Source organism: Spermophilus citellus, assembly GCF_964194105.1.
Source record: "Spermophilus citellus genome assembly, chromosome: 5".
Classification (NCBI taxonomy): Eukaryota; Metazoa; Chordata; class Mammalia; order Rodentia; family Sciuridae; genus Spermophilus; species Spermophilus citellus.
This window is the reverse complement of record NC_138186.1, coordinates 168,077,099-168,093,426: the sequence shown is the minus strand read 5'-3', so window position 1 is coordinate 168,093,426 and position 16,328 is coordinate 168,077,099. Positions and strand designations below refer to the sequence as shown.

At 46.0% G+C, this 16,328-nt stretch overlaps 2 protein-coding genes across 7 annotated transcripts in view; one reads left to right on the top strand and one right to left on the bottom strand.

The window, feature by feature from the left end:
• The window catches only part of PRKN (parkin RBR E3 ubiquitin protein ligase), a 1,414,869-nt gene that overhangs the window by 894,183 nt on the left and 504,358 nt on the right, over nt 1–16,328 (top strand). The gene's annotated exons all lie outside the window — the stretch shown is intronic.
• LOC308650432 (sperm motility kinase Z-like) lies at nt 10,057–11,547 on the bottom strand (the record flags this gene model as incomplete). The annotated part of the gene is made up of 1 exon (XM_081296442.1): nt 10,057–11,547. One exon carries the CDS (start codon nt 11,545–11,547, stop codon nt 10,057–10,059), a length of 1,491 nt encoding a protein of 496 aa, XP_081152568.1.

Here is a 16,328-nt window from a genome sequence, read left to right as displayed (position 1 = left end):
AAGTATTAGCATTGACATGGAACCTTTTATGAAAATTTATAGCTTCTTCTAGTGTAGAGAAAATATGTATGTCATGTGTAGTTTTATCTGCTAAATCATTGCCCAAACTTAGGGCTCCAGGCAATCCTGTATATGCCCTGATATGTCCTATAAAGAATGGATCTTTTGGGGCTGGGGATGTGGCTCAAGCGGTAGCGTGCTCACCTGGCATGCGTGCGGCCCGGGTTCGATCCTCAGCACCACATACCAACAAAGATGTTGTGTCCGCCGAGAACTAAAAAATAAATATTAAAAATTCTCTCTCTCTCTCTCTCTCTCTCTCTCTCTCTCTCCTCTCTCCTCTCTCACTCTCTCTTTAAAAAAAAAAAAAAAAAGAATGGATCTTTTCTGTCCCAGATTAAACTTTGTATAGTGGAAAACAAAGAGAAAACAGTAGAAGAAGGGGAAATCCTACCAGCATCTTCAAGGGATACTATAGCATTAACTATATACTGACTATCAGAAAATAAATTAAATACAGAATCTTTAAACATCACAAAAGCTTGTAATACTGCATTAAGCTCTACCTTTTGAGCTGATTGTTTGGCTACTAAAAATGTAAAAGTTTGATCAGGTGTAACTATTGCTGCTGTACCATTATTTGACCCATCAGTGAATATATTTGGAGCATTCATGATAGGTGTTTTTCTTGTCATTTTTGGAAAAATTACAGGATGCAATGACCAAAAAGACAATAAAGGATTAGATGGTAAGTGGTTATCAAATGAAACATTAGATTTGCACATGATTATTGCCCAAGTATTTAACTCATTAGCTAATTCATCAATTTGATTCATAGTGTATGGAGTAATAATTTTATTGGGAGAAATTCCAAATACTCCCTTTGCTGTTTTTATTCCTTTGAGTATTAATTGTCCTACAGCTTCAGGATACCTAGTAAGAATAGTGTTAGGAGAATAAGATAAATGTATCCATAATAATGGATCTTCTTGCCAAAATACTCCTGTAGGAATATTTTTTGTTGGTAGTACAATAAATAATAAAGGCAAACTTATATCAATTCTATCCAAATGCATATTTTCCATATATGTTTCAATGATTTTTAATGCCTTTCTTGCTTCAGGCGTTAACATTCGAGGTGAATTTGGATCTGATGGACCTTTTAAGATATCAAATAAAGGTGCCAATTCTCCTGTTGGAATACCTAGATAAGGTCTTATCCAATTTATGTCTCCTAATAACTTTTGAAAGTCATTAAGTGATTTGAGTTGATCTACTCGTATTTGAATTTTTGGTGGACGGACCATGGTTGAGGATAATAGAACTCCTAAATAATTAATTGGAAAATTTAATTGTACTTTATCTATTGCTATCTCTAGATTATAATTTTTTAATAAATTTGTAAGTGTGGCATAACATTCTAACAATGTGTTTTTAGCTTTGTGTGCTAATAATACATCATCCATATAGTGAAATATTTGTAGTTCAGGATTTTGATTTCTAAGTGGCTGGATTACTTTGTTAACATAAATTTGACACATAGTTGGGCTGTTAGCCATCCCTTGAGGGAGTACTTTCCATTCATATCTCTGATCAAGACCTTCATGATTCAGTGCAGGGATAGTAAATGCAAAACGTGGACTATCCTCAGGATGAATTGGAATTGGAAAAAAAAAACAATCTTTAATATCTATAACTAAAACATACCAAATTTTTGGCAAAGCAGACAATTGAGGAATCCCCGATTGAGCAGGTCCCATAATGACCATTTCATTAATGGCTCTTAAATCTTGCAATAATCTCCATTTACCAGATTTCTTTTTGATGACAAAAATGGGAGTATTATGGGGAGATACAGAAGGTTGTATATGTCCTTCCGCTAATTGTTGTTTGACCAGATCATGGGCTACTTGTATCTTTTCTTTAGTCAAGGGCCACTGAGGAACCCATACTGGTCTTTCTGATTTCCATGTAATTTTTATTGTCTCAGTGGCCCTTTGTGAAAATCCAACCCATGTCTGTCTGTTCCTTGATCTATTTCTATTGGTGCTGCTATACCTTGTTCTTGTTTTTCTAATCTTTTTCCTTTCCTAAAACCTTGTCTAGCCATAATAGTGGGTGCATTTTGATTGGTGTTATTTGTTAATGTCAAACCTAATTGATCTAAGACACCTCGTCCCCATAAATTTACGGGAAGATGATCCAATACATATGGCTGTATAGTTCCTTCACATCCTTCAGGATCCTTCCAATCTAATACCATTGCACTTCTATGGGGATTAGTCGCCACTCCTAGGCCTCGAAGCGTTTGAGTGGCTTGTTGTAATGGCCAATGTTTTGGCCATTCTTGATGAGAGATGATGCTAAGGTCTGCACCTGTATCCAGTAGCCCATTAAATTCATGTCCTTGAATATTTAGTTTTAGCATGGGGCGAGAATCTAAATTTAAAGAAAGCATAGCCCAATCTACACCTGTGGAGCCTAATCCCTTGGAACCTCTTTCTACAGCATGACTGGAAAAGTTATCATGTAGGCTTGGTATTATTAGACTGTGCTATTCTATCTCCTGGTGAAATTATTGATATACCCTTTGGAGAACTGGCTATAATTTTTATTTCACTTTCATAATCGGGATCAATTACCCCAGGACTTATCAAAAGTCCTTTTGGAGTAGAAGAGCTGCGTCCCAATAATAAGCCTACTGTTCCTTTGGGAAGAGGTCTTTTTACCCCTGTGGGAATGATTTGAACTCCCATCTCTGGAGTTAGTACTGATCTGGCAGAGGCGCAGATGTCCAACCCTGCGCTCCCTCTGGTTTGTCTGATGAGGGATCTGATGGACAATGTGTCCTGGTCACTACCCTGATGGGGTTGCTGGGTTCCTCCAGTGCTCCGTATATTTGTGGTTTGGGGCCCCGGAGCATTGGGGCCCCCTGTCCATTTTTTGGCAACGGAACCCGATGCCTTTGTCCACGATATTGTGGATAAACACCTTGTCCTTGTTCGTTTTTTGATAATGGAGTACCCTCTATGGTGGTTTGAGAACGGCATTCATTAGCCCAATGTCTCCCTCTACGGTATCGTGGGCAAATACCCGGTATTCTACTCCTTTGATACCTAGTTTGGTTAAACCCTCCTCCTATGGGGCAATTCCTTTTAAAATGTCCTGTTTTTTGACAATTGTAGCATGTTCTTGGCCTGGTATATAAAGCCTGTTTTACTGCAGCTGCCATGACTTGCTCTTGTTCATTAATGTCTCTACATAATTTAATATATGTGTTTAAATCTTCCTGTTTCCATGGTCTAATGATATCTCTGCACCAACGATTCGCTTGGTCATAAGCCAGTTGTTTTATTAATGGCATTGCTTGTTCCCTCCCTGGATGAATGATGGTACTCTGCATCCAGTGGGATGGACAGCAGAGCGGCGGAACACCTGTGAGTGAGGCCCAACCTCTGCCCCACCCAGACTTCCTGGCCGGGGGCATGCCTTTCCCACCACCCTAGTGCTGGTAGCTACCATTACTCCACCGTCACATCTGGCTTTCCTTTTTGCCTTTCCAGACAAGAGTCGGGGATATGATGGAGTTTACAGGAGATTGTAACATAACCCTGTAATTGAACACACCCTGGGGAATTCCTTCACAGGTATTACTGGGTTTGGGTGGGTTTCTGTCCCAGACTTTGCCTGGACAAAAAGATTCATATTGAAGGAATTCATTAAAAAAAAAACCACTTGCTGCTACCAAGTTGGGGAGGGAATGATCCAGAAATGTGCCAGTTGATTGACAGGTAAGGAATGGTCATCATCAATTAAAATAATCAATTAAAATAAAAACAAAGCACAGGAGGCAAAGAGGAATAAGGAAAAGGCTCAGAGACCCAGTTATTTGGGCCAGTAACCCATCCAGGGAGGCTGTCTCGAGAGCAGTCTGGAAGCATTTCCCTCACATGGAAAAGAGCCGAAGAGCACAGTAGTGTCAGAGATGGCCACCGTATCGCAGCAGAGACTTGTCTTCATTCCACATAAGCCATAAAAATAAAGTCTTCTTTTCCCTGCCTTTCTCTAAGATCAACTTACAGAAGGGTTTGGGGAGGGACTGAATAAGCTCAGTCACTTTGGTTGGAAGTTTTAGGGGTAAATTCTTTCTTCATAGTCAATTTCCTTTTTTCTAAAAAATCTGTTTCTATAAAAGATATTGTCCTGATTTATTCAATAAAAATGGGGTTTAACAGTAATTTAAAACATGTTATAATTGTACAATCAAGTCCATAATTACTCACTAAACATGAGCTTGGTAGAGTCACATAGTGAGTAAATAACTGCTTTATGGTCTTAAGTTGTTGCATATGACTTATACATTTTTAAGGCCTCTTTTAGCAAATTGTGGCCATACCTGGTACCCAACTTCCATTGGGCCACCCAGGATAATGGGGTTTAAAGCAAATAAATGATCCATAAAAGATGAATGAAGGGCTGGGAAACCCCCCAAGTACCTCAACAACTAACACAAAAGAGATTATTTTATATGTTCTGGAACATTATATTATAAAGAAGTGTTTTTCACCCTGCTCCCACTGTGTGTGCACACACACTCTCTCTCTCTCACACACACACAGTGACTGTCTTTCTATAAATACAATCTTGCACATGCCTACATTATGGAGAGCTGAGGAGGCTGCTCCCTCTGATCCTGCAGTGGGCCCCAGGTCGGGCTCCTTCTGTCCGCCTCTCTTCTGCAGTTCCACTTGGAACCCCCAGCACTCTACACCAGTTTGGAAACTTCCAGAAAGTCCTACTCTGCTTTTCTCTATATACATGCACGACATTCTAAGGGTAGATGAATCTAACATGTGATAGGAGGAATGTTAGCTGTGACAGAGAACTTCAATAAAACATTGGACTGTAGCCCTGAGCGGATTTCCAGTGGCTTCTAATTCTGCATAAAAGGAAGGACAAAAAGCACTTTCTTTATGGCACTGGTTGTTGGGCCTCAGCCTCGTTCAGACACTCAGTCCCTCCTCCAGGCACTGTGCTGTCACATTGTCCTCCCTGATCCTGTCCCTACTGGCCACAGTCCATCATCAAACAACTGAAATGCAAATTGACATGTGCTGTCAGAGAGTAATATACGCACTAGATTTTGAAGGTTTGAAATAGTATAAATGTTGCATTTATGATTTTTTATATTGAATGTACCATATCTTTGACATAGTTACATAATAATATATGACTAGAATAAATTTTACTTGTTGCTTTCTATTGTTTTTAAATGTGACCAACAGGAAATTTAAATCCTACATACACCTTGTGTCTGTGACTGGCCTTATATTCTATTGAACTGTGCAGCTCTCTCCAATGGGTCACCAAGTCAAAGAGCCACAGAGACCAGTCAGCAACACAGATGATGCCCCTGAGATGTCCTTGGGCACTGGTGGGACCACGAAGTGCTAAGGCATGTGCCCATCAGAGGAGGCAGAGCCCTCGGCACCACTCCATTATAGCGAGGCAAGAATGTGGTCCAGCTGTCTCTTGGACCTCCTAAGGTTTTAGAGAGACTTTGGAAATCTGGATGTAAATGCGTGTGGGGAGTATGGATTCATATGTGCACATGAATTTTCCAAACTTCTAAGTGTTGGAAACTACTCCACAATTTTAAAAACTAAGGTAGCACAACAACACTGTTTAGGCCAAACACAACATGTCGGGAGCCAACCTTGGCCATAGGATGGCGGTATGTAGGACGCTCCGTCTCTGCCAGGGCCAGCCTACCGTGGTTTCCTCCTCCCCAGCCATGAGGCCTCCAGACAGGCTGTCTGTTTTTTTTTTTTTTTAACCAAGGATTGAATCCAGGGGTGCTTTACCACTGAGCCACATCCCCAGCTCTTTTCTTAAAAAAAAAAAAAAAAATATATATATATATATATATATATATATATATATATATTTATATATATATAACATATATATAATTATATATAATATAATAATATATAATAATATATAATATATATGATATAATATATATAATAATATATAATATATATATAATATATAATAATATATATATAATATATATTATATATATAATATATAATAATATATATATATAATATATATATATTATATATATATATACTTTAGAGTCAGGGTCTTGTTGAGTTGCTTAGGACCTTACTAAGTTGCTGAGGCTGGCTTTAAACTTATGATCCTTCTGCCTCAGCCTCCTGAGCCACTGGGATTGTGTGCCACTGTACCTGGCCAGACGGGCTATCTTGTATCTTTGCATACCGGTACCACAGCTGAGGCATCTACAGACACCAAACAAGTGTGGTCCTGTAGATAAATGAACACATGGGTTCTGAAATCTTCTCTCTTGGAGGTTCTTAAACCGGAACTGCTTTCCTCTCTTTCCAAAGGCTGATCTGTGGTCCCATGTTAGAGAGAGAGTGAAGAACAGTTACTTCACCTCCCGAGTCTCATTTGAGCTACCACTTTGGCAAAACATCCATGTCTTACAGATGAAAAGAATTCTGAGGGTCCCCTTTGTGCTTGTGCCGAGAGTTTAAAAAAATACATTGACACTGAAACACTAGAAGATAATTTAAAATGAGGCCTGAATTTTACCCTAGTGCCACGGAATCTGGAGGGACATTCACACTCTTCCTTCTCGAGGGGAAGGACCATGCCCAGTGGGAGGACCACGTGCCTTGGGGTTGGGGGAGGGAATGTATCAGTGTCACAGTCCAAGTGGCCAGGCTGGTACCAGGTCAATGTAGGCTGGCCCCACAGCCAGGGCTCCTTCAGGACACCAGGCAGAGTTGGACACTGTGCTGAAACCTAACAGCCTGAGTCATCGGAGAAGAGTGAGAAGGGGTGGAATCATGAAACCCTACCCTTCGCCTTGTCCCACTTTTTAATGGATCCAACATTGTAGAAATACTTGAGGTTTATTTTCTCCAGGCACTTTTCATCTGTCGATTTAGAATATAATGACTATGCTTTTACCCTGAAAGTTAAACTGCCCTTTCTGAGCTCTGCAGGACAAACTGTCCCAGATCCAGGGTGGCCACTTGTTGCAGAGAAGAGAACCTGACCCAGGAGTGAAGGCACCCACCCGCCATGTGGGTGGGAGGCAGTGGAAGGAGAGACAGGGCCCGCGGGGACATCTTCTGAGACCCACAGGGGCGTCTCCACTTGTGTGCAGCCACTTTAGGACTTGCTTCCTGTCCTGATGCCTATCCCTGAGAGGCTCTCATGTCATCAAGGAAGACCACGGAAGTCGTCAAGAATGCTTCCAAATGGGGCAGTGACAGAGGACCTTGCCATGCCTCAGCGGGACACAGGTGTGCTTGTCCCCAGTGCCTGGGTGCACCCTCCTTGCACCTCTCCTTCCCGCCACCGGCAGTGCTGTCCACAACTCTTTCTCTGCACTGTCCTTCTTCCTCTGAGCACTCTTAGTGCCCTCACCTCTGCCCCACCCCGTCCTCTGCCTTGAGTTGGTGCCCGGGCCCCTTGAGCCCCTCTGTGCAGACTGCTCACCATGAGCATCACACACCTGTCGGCATAAGCGTCTCTTCCATTGGAACTCGGCATCCCTCCAACAGCTGCCATACAGTGGCAAGTGGAGAGAAGGCACCAGCAATTCCAAGAGCCCTGAAGCATTCCAGCCACAGGCTCCCGTGTCCATACTCCCCTCCCCCACTGCTCCTTGAGCCCTGTGACAGATGGCGGCCTCTGTCTGCAGATGAAACAAGGGCAGATGCTGGTGTGGACCTTCCTTCTCCAGCCAGCACTGGCCAAGAGGACACAGGCAAATAAATACACCCTGCGCCTGCCACATGCTGATGTTTCATGGCCCCTGGAGTGTCACTTTGCTCCAAGCTGAGCTTGGCATCTTTCCCACCTGCAGAATTCCCTGTGGTCCCAGTGTGCATGATGCCAGTGCTCTTCCTGTGGTCTCCAGGCTCCTCCTGGATGGTGAGGTGTGCCGTGGCCCGTCTCCTCCTGCCTGTGGGATCGGGAGCGGGTCTAGAGTCATTTCCTGCTTTCTGCTTTCTCCGTGGAGCTCCCTGCTCACTTCCTCTCCTCTTACCTCTCCCTCCTTTCTGCAGGGCTCCTCCTTCTCCTCCATCCTGGGCTATGAAATGAGAGGATTGTGCCACAGCCCAGGGCTAAGACTCTACCCCTGCAACCACTGAGGGCTCTCCTTGTCTCTGGCTCACAGCCGGGACTCCTGCCCAGGAAGGACCAGGTCCTGTGTGATTGAACACTTAGGGCTGAAGGACCTTAGAGGTCTGTTGAGACCTTGAGCTCCTTGTCTTGGGCTTCTGCTACTGACATGGTGGGGAAAAGTGCCACTGATTTGGTGGAAGTCCTCGCCACCTGGGAGCTACAGACTGTGCATGTGCTGGTGGCCACTCTGCAGATGCATCTTGCCGCATTCTGGCTGGGCACAAAATCACGAGCCACTCAAGCAGGAACAAACTTTATTTTTGAAACTCCCCCCAGTGCCCCGTATGCTCCCGGGAAATATGCCGACCCACACACGCAGCGTTCTCCCGGACACACACCAACAGGAAATCCCTCCTCCGGAATTCCCTCCTACCACTTCCCCAACCAATGGGAACTCTCCAGGAGTCCCGTAGCAGGCTGAGGTGGACAGCAGGGGTCTAATATCCATTTGAATGCAGATCTTAACATAATCATATCATCTCAAAGGCTTGCTGGCGTCACCTTTCAACCAAAAATGCCATGCATCATTACTACTTGGCTATGGCTCTTTGCTAAGAGCCATAGGGAGATTCTGGCTGGCTGCACAGAACAGAGGCTCTGAACACTGGCTTCTGACTGCTGGACACAAATAACACTCAGCTGGGCTCTAACTCTTCTGTCTGGGGCACCAGGACCTGGTCTCCTTGCTTCATCTTTTTAAACCTTTTTATCAGATGTCTTTGAGGCTGTGCCAAGCACCCTGGTGAGCCTGGTGGAAGGATATTTGTGTAGAGTTGAAGCAACCAGCCTCCCTGGCAAGGTGATGACAGGTCCAAGGAGGTGACCTGTCCATTAAATAAACCGAGTCAATAGCCACAGCGGCAGACCAGGAACCCACATGTCCACAGTACAGCATGTGAGTCCCAGGGCAGATCACGCAGGCCTGTACATCAAGGTGAGGAGGGTGGGAACCTGCATTCATGTCCTAGGTGGTGATATGAAAAAAAAATATTAAAAATGTGGGTGGGTAAAAGCACTAAATTGCATCCATAACATGATTGACATCTCCTCTCCAGAAACACTGCAGAAACACTGTGTACGCCGCGTCCAACACCTTTACCAACAGTCACAATGTTGGGTGGAGGCAGCGTGACAGGTGGGAAGGCAGCCCACACTGCCATGGCCCACCTCCTTCCCTGCACACAGGCTCATGAAGAGGATGCCATAGAACACTGAGGTCACTAGGGCCTCCTTAGAAGTGATTTATCCAGCACTTGACACCCACTCTGTGCACAATCCTGAAGGAGAGTCATCCTGGCCAAGGTCGCCAAGTAAAAGTCATGTCTACACTGGCTCCATGAGACTCCTTCCACACTGTGGGAGGGGAAGCGAGACTGTCTGCATTAGCTCAGAGCAGATGAATGCTCCGTACTGGCTCAAGGCTAGTGAGCACCATCTATTCTTGTTTACGGCCACAGAGTCCCTATCTACACTAAAGAAGGAGGCACAGAGGTCCAGGCCTGGGAGAGGATGGCTGATGGGCCCCTGCGCTCAGCCTGAGGCCCCACCTTTCTTTTCATCAGCCTGCATTTTAGTCTTTGGAACAAATGCTATCATCCAATTTGTCTGAAACCAATTTATTAAGAAACATCTGAGAAGAATGGGGGAGAGGAGAGAGGGGCAGGGCGAAGTGTCCCAGCAGGGCGAAGTGTCCCAGGCAGAACAGTCTCTGAGGTCTTCCGCAGGTGGGGGCAGAGGAGAGATGGCCGTCCGCTGGCGCTGTCTGGCTGGCTCTCCACTTCCTTGGAGGCAGGCAGTCTATGGGTGTGGCACGTCTCTTCTCTATGACATTGGAGCCACTTTATTGCTGACACGTGGCACACAGCAGCAGCACAGGGCTCGGACACAGGCAGCGATCCTGCTCCTCACCCGTTTCCAGCCATTGGTGTGGCCAGGGCCTTGCCTCGGGGCTGTGTCCTGGGAGGAGGAGCTGCTGTGTGCCCTGGACCACCAGACGAGGACCCTGGAGGGCTCGGGCCTGGGGAAGCCAGAGTCGGACCGGGAGCAGCTGCGGAGAGTGGGGGCCCCTGCAGGCGGGCAGCGCAGAGGAATGGCAGGCAGGCTGCCACCCCTGATGTCCCTGTGCCCTGGCTGTTGGGCGTCCTCGGGCAGCGGGTTCTCAGAGGGCAAGGGGAAGGTGCGCAGGGCAGGCTGGCTGGCGCTCCTCTGTGGGGGGACAGGCACATGGGAGAGATTCTCGGGGCGCTGGCGAGGCCTAAGCCACTGAGGCACAGGCTGCCCCTGGAAGGCGCTCCCTACCCCCTGGCCTTGCTGGTGCTTCAGGATGAGGTACGTCGCCATCACCACATCAAACTTCCTCTTGGCCAGAGACACCCAGGTTTGGTAGGGATCAAAACCCATGTCGAACAGCATGGTCAGGATGGCGGGGTCTGGGCGTGTGGGGAGGGCCTGGCTAGAAGGATGGGGTGCACGCGGCTCACCCTGTCGCAGCCATGGGTGCTGCAGGATCTGCTTCACTGTGGGTCGCTTCTTGGGGTTCAGGACCAGCATCTGGCGGATGAGCCTTCGTGCTTTGACGGGAACAGAGCTGGGCACCTGGAATCTTGCCAGAAGGATCCTCATCAGCATCTGCTGAGGGGTGTCCTCCCTGAATGGGTGGCTCCCCGTCAACATAAAATAGAGAATGACGCCCAGGCTCCAGATGTCCGCTGAGGGGCCCTCATACTCTTGCTCCAGGACTATTTCTGGGGCAATGTAAGCCAGACTACCCCATAAGTCATTCAGCTTCTGCCCGGCCGTGAACCTGGCGCTGAGGCCGAAGTCGATGAGTTTCACGTGTCCTCTGGCGTCCAGCATGATGTTCGCTGGCTTTAGGTCTCGGTGCACGATGCCCTTGTCGTGGCAGTGGCCCAGGGCACACACGATCTGCCTGAAGAGTCTGCAGGCCTCCTCCTGCGGCATGCCACCAGGTGGGATGCGCTCAAGTAGCTGTCCCCCCCCTGCATGCTCCATCACCATGTACAGGTTTTCCCTGGTCCTGATCACCTGAAAGAGCTGGATCACGTTGGGGTGCTCCAGGCTCTTCAACATTAGAGGTTCGGAGAGGTCCGAGATGTCCTGCGTCGCCGTCTTCAGGACTTTCACTGCCACCTCTGCCCCCGTGAGGCGATGGCGGGCCAGGTGGACCTGGCCAAACTCGCCATGCCCAATGGCCCTCAGGACCTCATACTGGTCCAGGAAGCCTGGCTCCTGGCAGGAGCCCAGCCCCCACAACGCTACTCTAGACTGACTACTCTTGCTAACCATGGACATCCTGAGCAGGAACACCCACTAAGGATGCTAGCTGAAAAAAAAAATAACAAACCAAAACAAAAAATCAAAATCAAAAACCAAAACCAGACAAAACAAAAAACCCAAATCAAAAAACCAATATCCACAGACCACAACCACCGACCGCCAACCACCAAACGCACTAACTATCTGGGAGTCCGACAGGTCACCACCAAGAGCTTCCTGTACTTGTGGACAAAACCCAGCCTCAGCCGCCCCCTTATATACCGGCTGTTTGAGATTCCTCACAATGGCTCCTTGTGAGGTCAGAGCTAGAAATGGCCCAGTCATGGCTGGACATAGCCCCAGTGGACGTCTCCCTCTGGGGCCTCCAGAACTTTTTTCATTTTCAGAATAAGTATAGAGAAGGACTCCAGATGTTTTTGCTTCAGTGGGGTGTGGAGACTGATGTTTGCTTGTTTAGAAATCAACATTTGTACACTAGCTCAATGGAGTTATCATTTCATGTCTCTAAATTTCTACTGACTTTGGGCTTTGGAAGACCTTGTCCTATCTACACTCAAGGTATTCAATTCCTTTCTCTTGAAAGAGTTGCCATCAAAAGTATGGTTACACCTCATCCACTTTCTGATACTACAGCTTTGTTCCTGCAGGAAGAGTCGGGGGCCTCCAGTGGTCATCTCTGTTTCTCTATTTTATGTTGTCAGAGAGCTGCCCATTCAGGGGACCACCTCTCAGGTGATGATGATGGGGATCATTCTCAGAAGGTACCACATAAAGCACAGTCTTTATACCTATGGAGTTTAGAGGGAGGAAGATGTCGTCATCATTTCCCCATAAGACGCTCATCAGATTTCTCCTTAGAAGCTCTGGAAGGCAAGCCACTTGTCCCTTGTATTTCTGTACTAACCTGAATAATTTTTACCTTTGAAAAATGTTGCACTTTCTAAATAACAGTAACAAATATAATTGAAAACTCCTAAGTATTTAATGCCAGTATGTGGAATTCACCTAAAATGCCCAAAGAAAGTAAGATGTGCACAAAAGAAAAGAAGTTAAATGGCTCTGTGGGACAGGGGCTTCAACTCTGAGCTCTATATTTGCTGAGCTCTTCCAGGACGGCAGTGGGTCCATGTGACCCCACGTCTTTGGTGGTGTATTGGCTGCTCTTGGCCAGGATCATTGCCCTGTGCACTTCCCCTTCCCCTTGGTCACACATCCACCTCAAGTCCATTTGCTACATTGTTGCCAGCTGTCCTGATACAGTAACAGCTTTCAGAAACAGTCCTCACCAGGCCAGGCACAGGGCTACTAGGACACAGGGATCTCTGGAACATAAATGGGTCCTCCAATGCCTGACCAGCATGCACATGGGCAGTGCAGGAGAAACAAGTTGTGGAATGTGTGGAATCAGACTCCATAGGAAGTCCTTCCAACATCAGGCATGAAAGTGCAAGCAGAGGGTTTGTTCCTCATCAATGCCTATTGGAAGTTCAAGTTCTTTTTTTACTGGGAATAAATTCCATAATACAATCCTTAGAACTACAAATATGTTATACAGCTTTGCACTTCTCTGGTGGGAAACATGCAAAATAGGATTTCTTAGAATGTCTGTGTTTGCAGAGCACAAATTTGGAACAGTCCTACAGAAAGTCAGCCTGTGTCTAACAGTCCCTGCCTGAGGGGAGCCGGGCAGAGGCGTCCTCATTCTCCATAACATCCCGAGACCTAATGCAGCATCGCCAGACACAGGTGGTCGTGTAAAGGAGACTTTTCTAACCTCTCAGAAAGCAGGGCAGCAAACCGTTTGTGCCCAAGGGAAGACTTAAGTGTCTTTTCATTTTCTCTATAGAAAATATCATAATTTTTTTTGCCATGTGAAAAGGAAATCAGATTTATGACCAAGAAGTGGGAAAAAAGATACTGAGTCAGGCAGCTAATTAATAAAAATAGTGCAATATTTTTCTAGATCTTAAGACAATTTGTATTTAACAGCTTTTTTTTAAGTGTGTAACATACTGTGGCTTCTTTTTTCCTTTCAAATTAATATTTTCACTTTTACATCTAATTTTATATTAAAAATTTAATGCTCTTCCCTTAAAGTGGAAAAACCTCTCCCAACGTGTACAAGCTGCAGGCCCTCTAAAAGCAGATCCATCCTGACCCTTGAAAGAAGAGAATGGTGTTTAAGAGAAAAATGGAAAACCTACTGTCAGTCAGGTTTTCATTGCTGTGACCAAAATACCTGACCAGAACAACTTAGAGGAGGAAAATTTATTTGGGCTCATGGTTTCAGAGATTTAGTCCCCAGTGGGCTGACTCCATTACCCCGAGACCAAGTGAGGCCTCGTCAGTTGATTCTTCCTAGAATACTGTGGTGGAAGATCTTGGTGGAGGAGCTCTGCTCTAGCAGCCAGGAAGCAGAGACAGAGCAAGGGCAAGGGCTTCGAGGCAGATGCAACCCTCCAGGGAGCGTCCCCTGTGACCACCTTTTCCAGCCATGTCCCACCTTCCTACAGTTATACCCAGTGAGTCCTTTCAAACCAGGATGAGCTGATGAGGTCACAGCTCTCATAATCCAATCATTTTATCTTGGGATATTCCTGCCTTAACACAGGAGCTTTGGGGGGACACCTTGTATCCAACCATGACATATTTTCTGGCCAGTGAAAGAGAAAAAAGCAATAAGATAAAAAAAAAATCCTAACAACAAAATAACTCTGTGTTCTTTTTCCCACCCTGAGGATGAAATTGTCCTGAGCCACTGATAAAAGTTCCGTTGCATTATCTGGTGACTGTCCATGTCAAGCACACAGTGTCCTTTCCAGACCGGCCCAATCAATGAAGGATATCTCAGATCCACCCAATGTCATGCATTTATTCATTCATTAATTCAAAAAGAAATAAGATAGGTTTCCTAAACAAGGTCAAATGTCAAAATTTTCCTTCTACCCCACCCATCTCCACTCTGGTCTTTATTTGAACTTGGTCATGTCTTGTTAATTCTACCCTGTGGCTGTGATCCCAGCTACCAGCCCTCTGCTTCCATCTTGGCTACTCTCTAAACTCCCTTCTGGGATTGGGGACCCTGTGCTGAGTCTGCCTTCATTCTTCCTTACCACCTAGAGCCAAGAGGCCAGAGCCATGCACAGGTCTCTGCACCTGCCAGGATCTCCTGGGCTTCTATCTTCTCTCCCATCTTCTGCATGTCCTGCTTCTGCTCATCCTGAAGGTGCTCCAAAAGTCTCATTGCTGCTGCACTTTCCCTCCTTCGTGCCCAGTCTCTCCCCATTCTTCCTGTTCTGTTTGATGTTCATGTGCATTCTTGGTTCCAAAGTCTGCAGCCCTATCCCTTCTTTGTACCAGGCCAGCTCCAAGATCCAGGCCACAGCTGGCTCCAGACAAAGGCATCTGGACAAGCTGAGAGAGCAGCCAAGGCTGCCATGTGCAAGGACTTGCAGAGGATCGCTTACTCTCCAGGCCTCGTCGATGATTCTGGCCTGGGAACATTTGTGTGGGGCTCAGGCATGAGCAAGTGGATCCTTTTATCTTTCTTTACTTTCAGGCAATTTTTCTTGTCATTGTTTTTGGTCTTTCAGAATGAGGCGGTCTAAATGGCTGGTGTATTGATGAAAACCTTCCAGAGAGTTTATATTAAACAATCTTAATTCAGACATTTTGATATAAAGGAAATTAAGCAAAAAACTATGTTGATAACAAAATGTGAGTTGTTTCCTAAGCACAGACTCTTGGTCATTGCAGAAATATTTCCCAGGGTTTCCCAAGATGAAGGTAAATAAGCAGAACTCCTAACATCACGAAAATAGATTAAAAAGCCATCAGACACTTTTCCTGAGAAATTACAAGGAAAATCTGGTGAATCATTAAAGCTAATGCAACTCCAACTTTAAAATGTTAAAATGTCCAAATTATCCACCTTAACTGAATTCCAACCAAGTGAGAACATGTTAAGAAAGTAGGCTTCAGGGCTGGGGTATAGCTCAGTTGGTAGAGTGCTTGCCTCACAAGCACAAGGTCCTGGGTTCAATCCCCAGCACCACCAAAAAAAAAAAAAAAAAAAAGAAAGAAAGAAAGAAAAAGAAAAGAAAAAGGCTTCATCTTCATCAGAGAAAGTTAGGCTGAGAAGCATGGAGCAGGACATAGCAGCTTCCTAGATGATGAAGGACCCTGCACCTTCTCCACTCCTGTGGTGGAGACCTTCAAATGATGGCCACATTTGTGAATGGTGCCTAAGGCCGTGCCTACTTAAAGAACCATACCAAAGGGACATGGCCAAAATGGGTTGGCCTGCATTGTGGCCTGTGTCCCACACTGGATTCTGTCAGTGATCCCCAATAGCAGGCCCTGGGAGCATGGCTGTCCTCCAGAGTCTTTGACTTTTAAAGTTGTATCATTGCCGCAGTCTGGCTGGGCACAATTCAGGAGCCACTTGTCAAAAGAAACAAACTTTATTTTTAGAACTAAAAACACCAAACAAAACAGCTCCTCAGGAAAAAACCCTCAGAGCCCAACTGCCACCACCGGCTTCCCACAAGCCTCTCACACCCACACAAACCTCACCACCTCCCACAATCCTCCTGCTCTTGAGGCTGATTGGCTGGGTCGCGTGGGCGGAGCCAAAGAAGTCCCCCAATGAGCAGCTCCGTGGAGGAGCCAATCAGCTAGATGTTGCTGGGGCCACTGTGAGCCAGTCATCAGCCGGCAGCTGGAAGTTTGCTGGCAGCTGGAAGTTTGCTGGGGCCCTTTTGGCTGTGGCTCTCAACATCTCCCCCTCTCTGTTT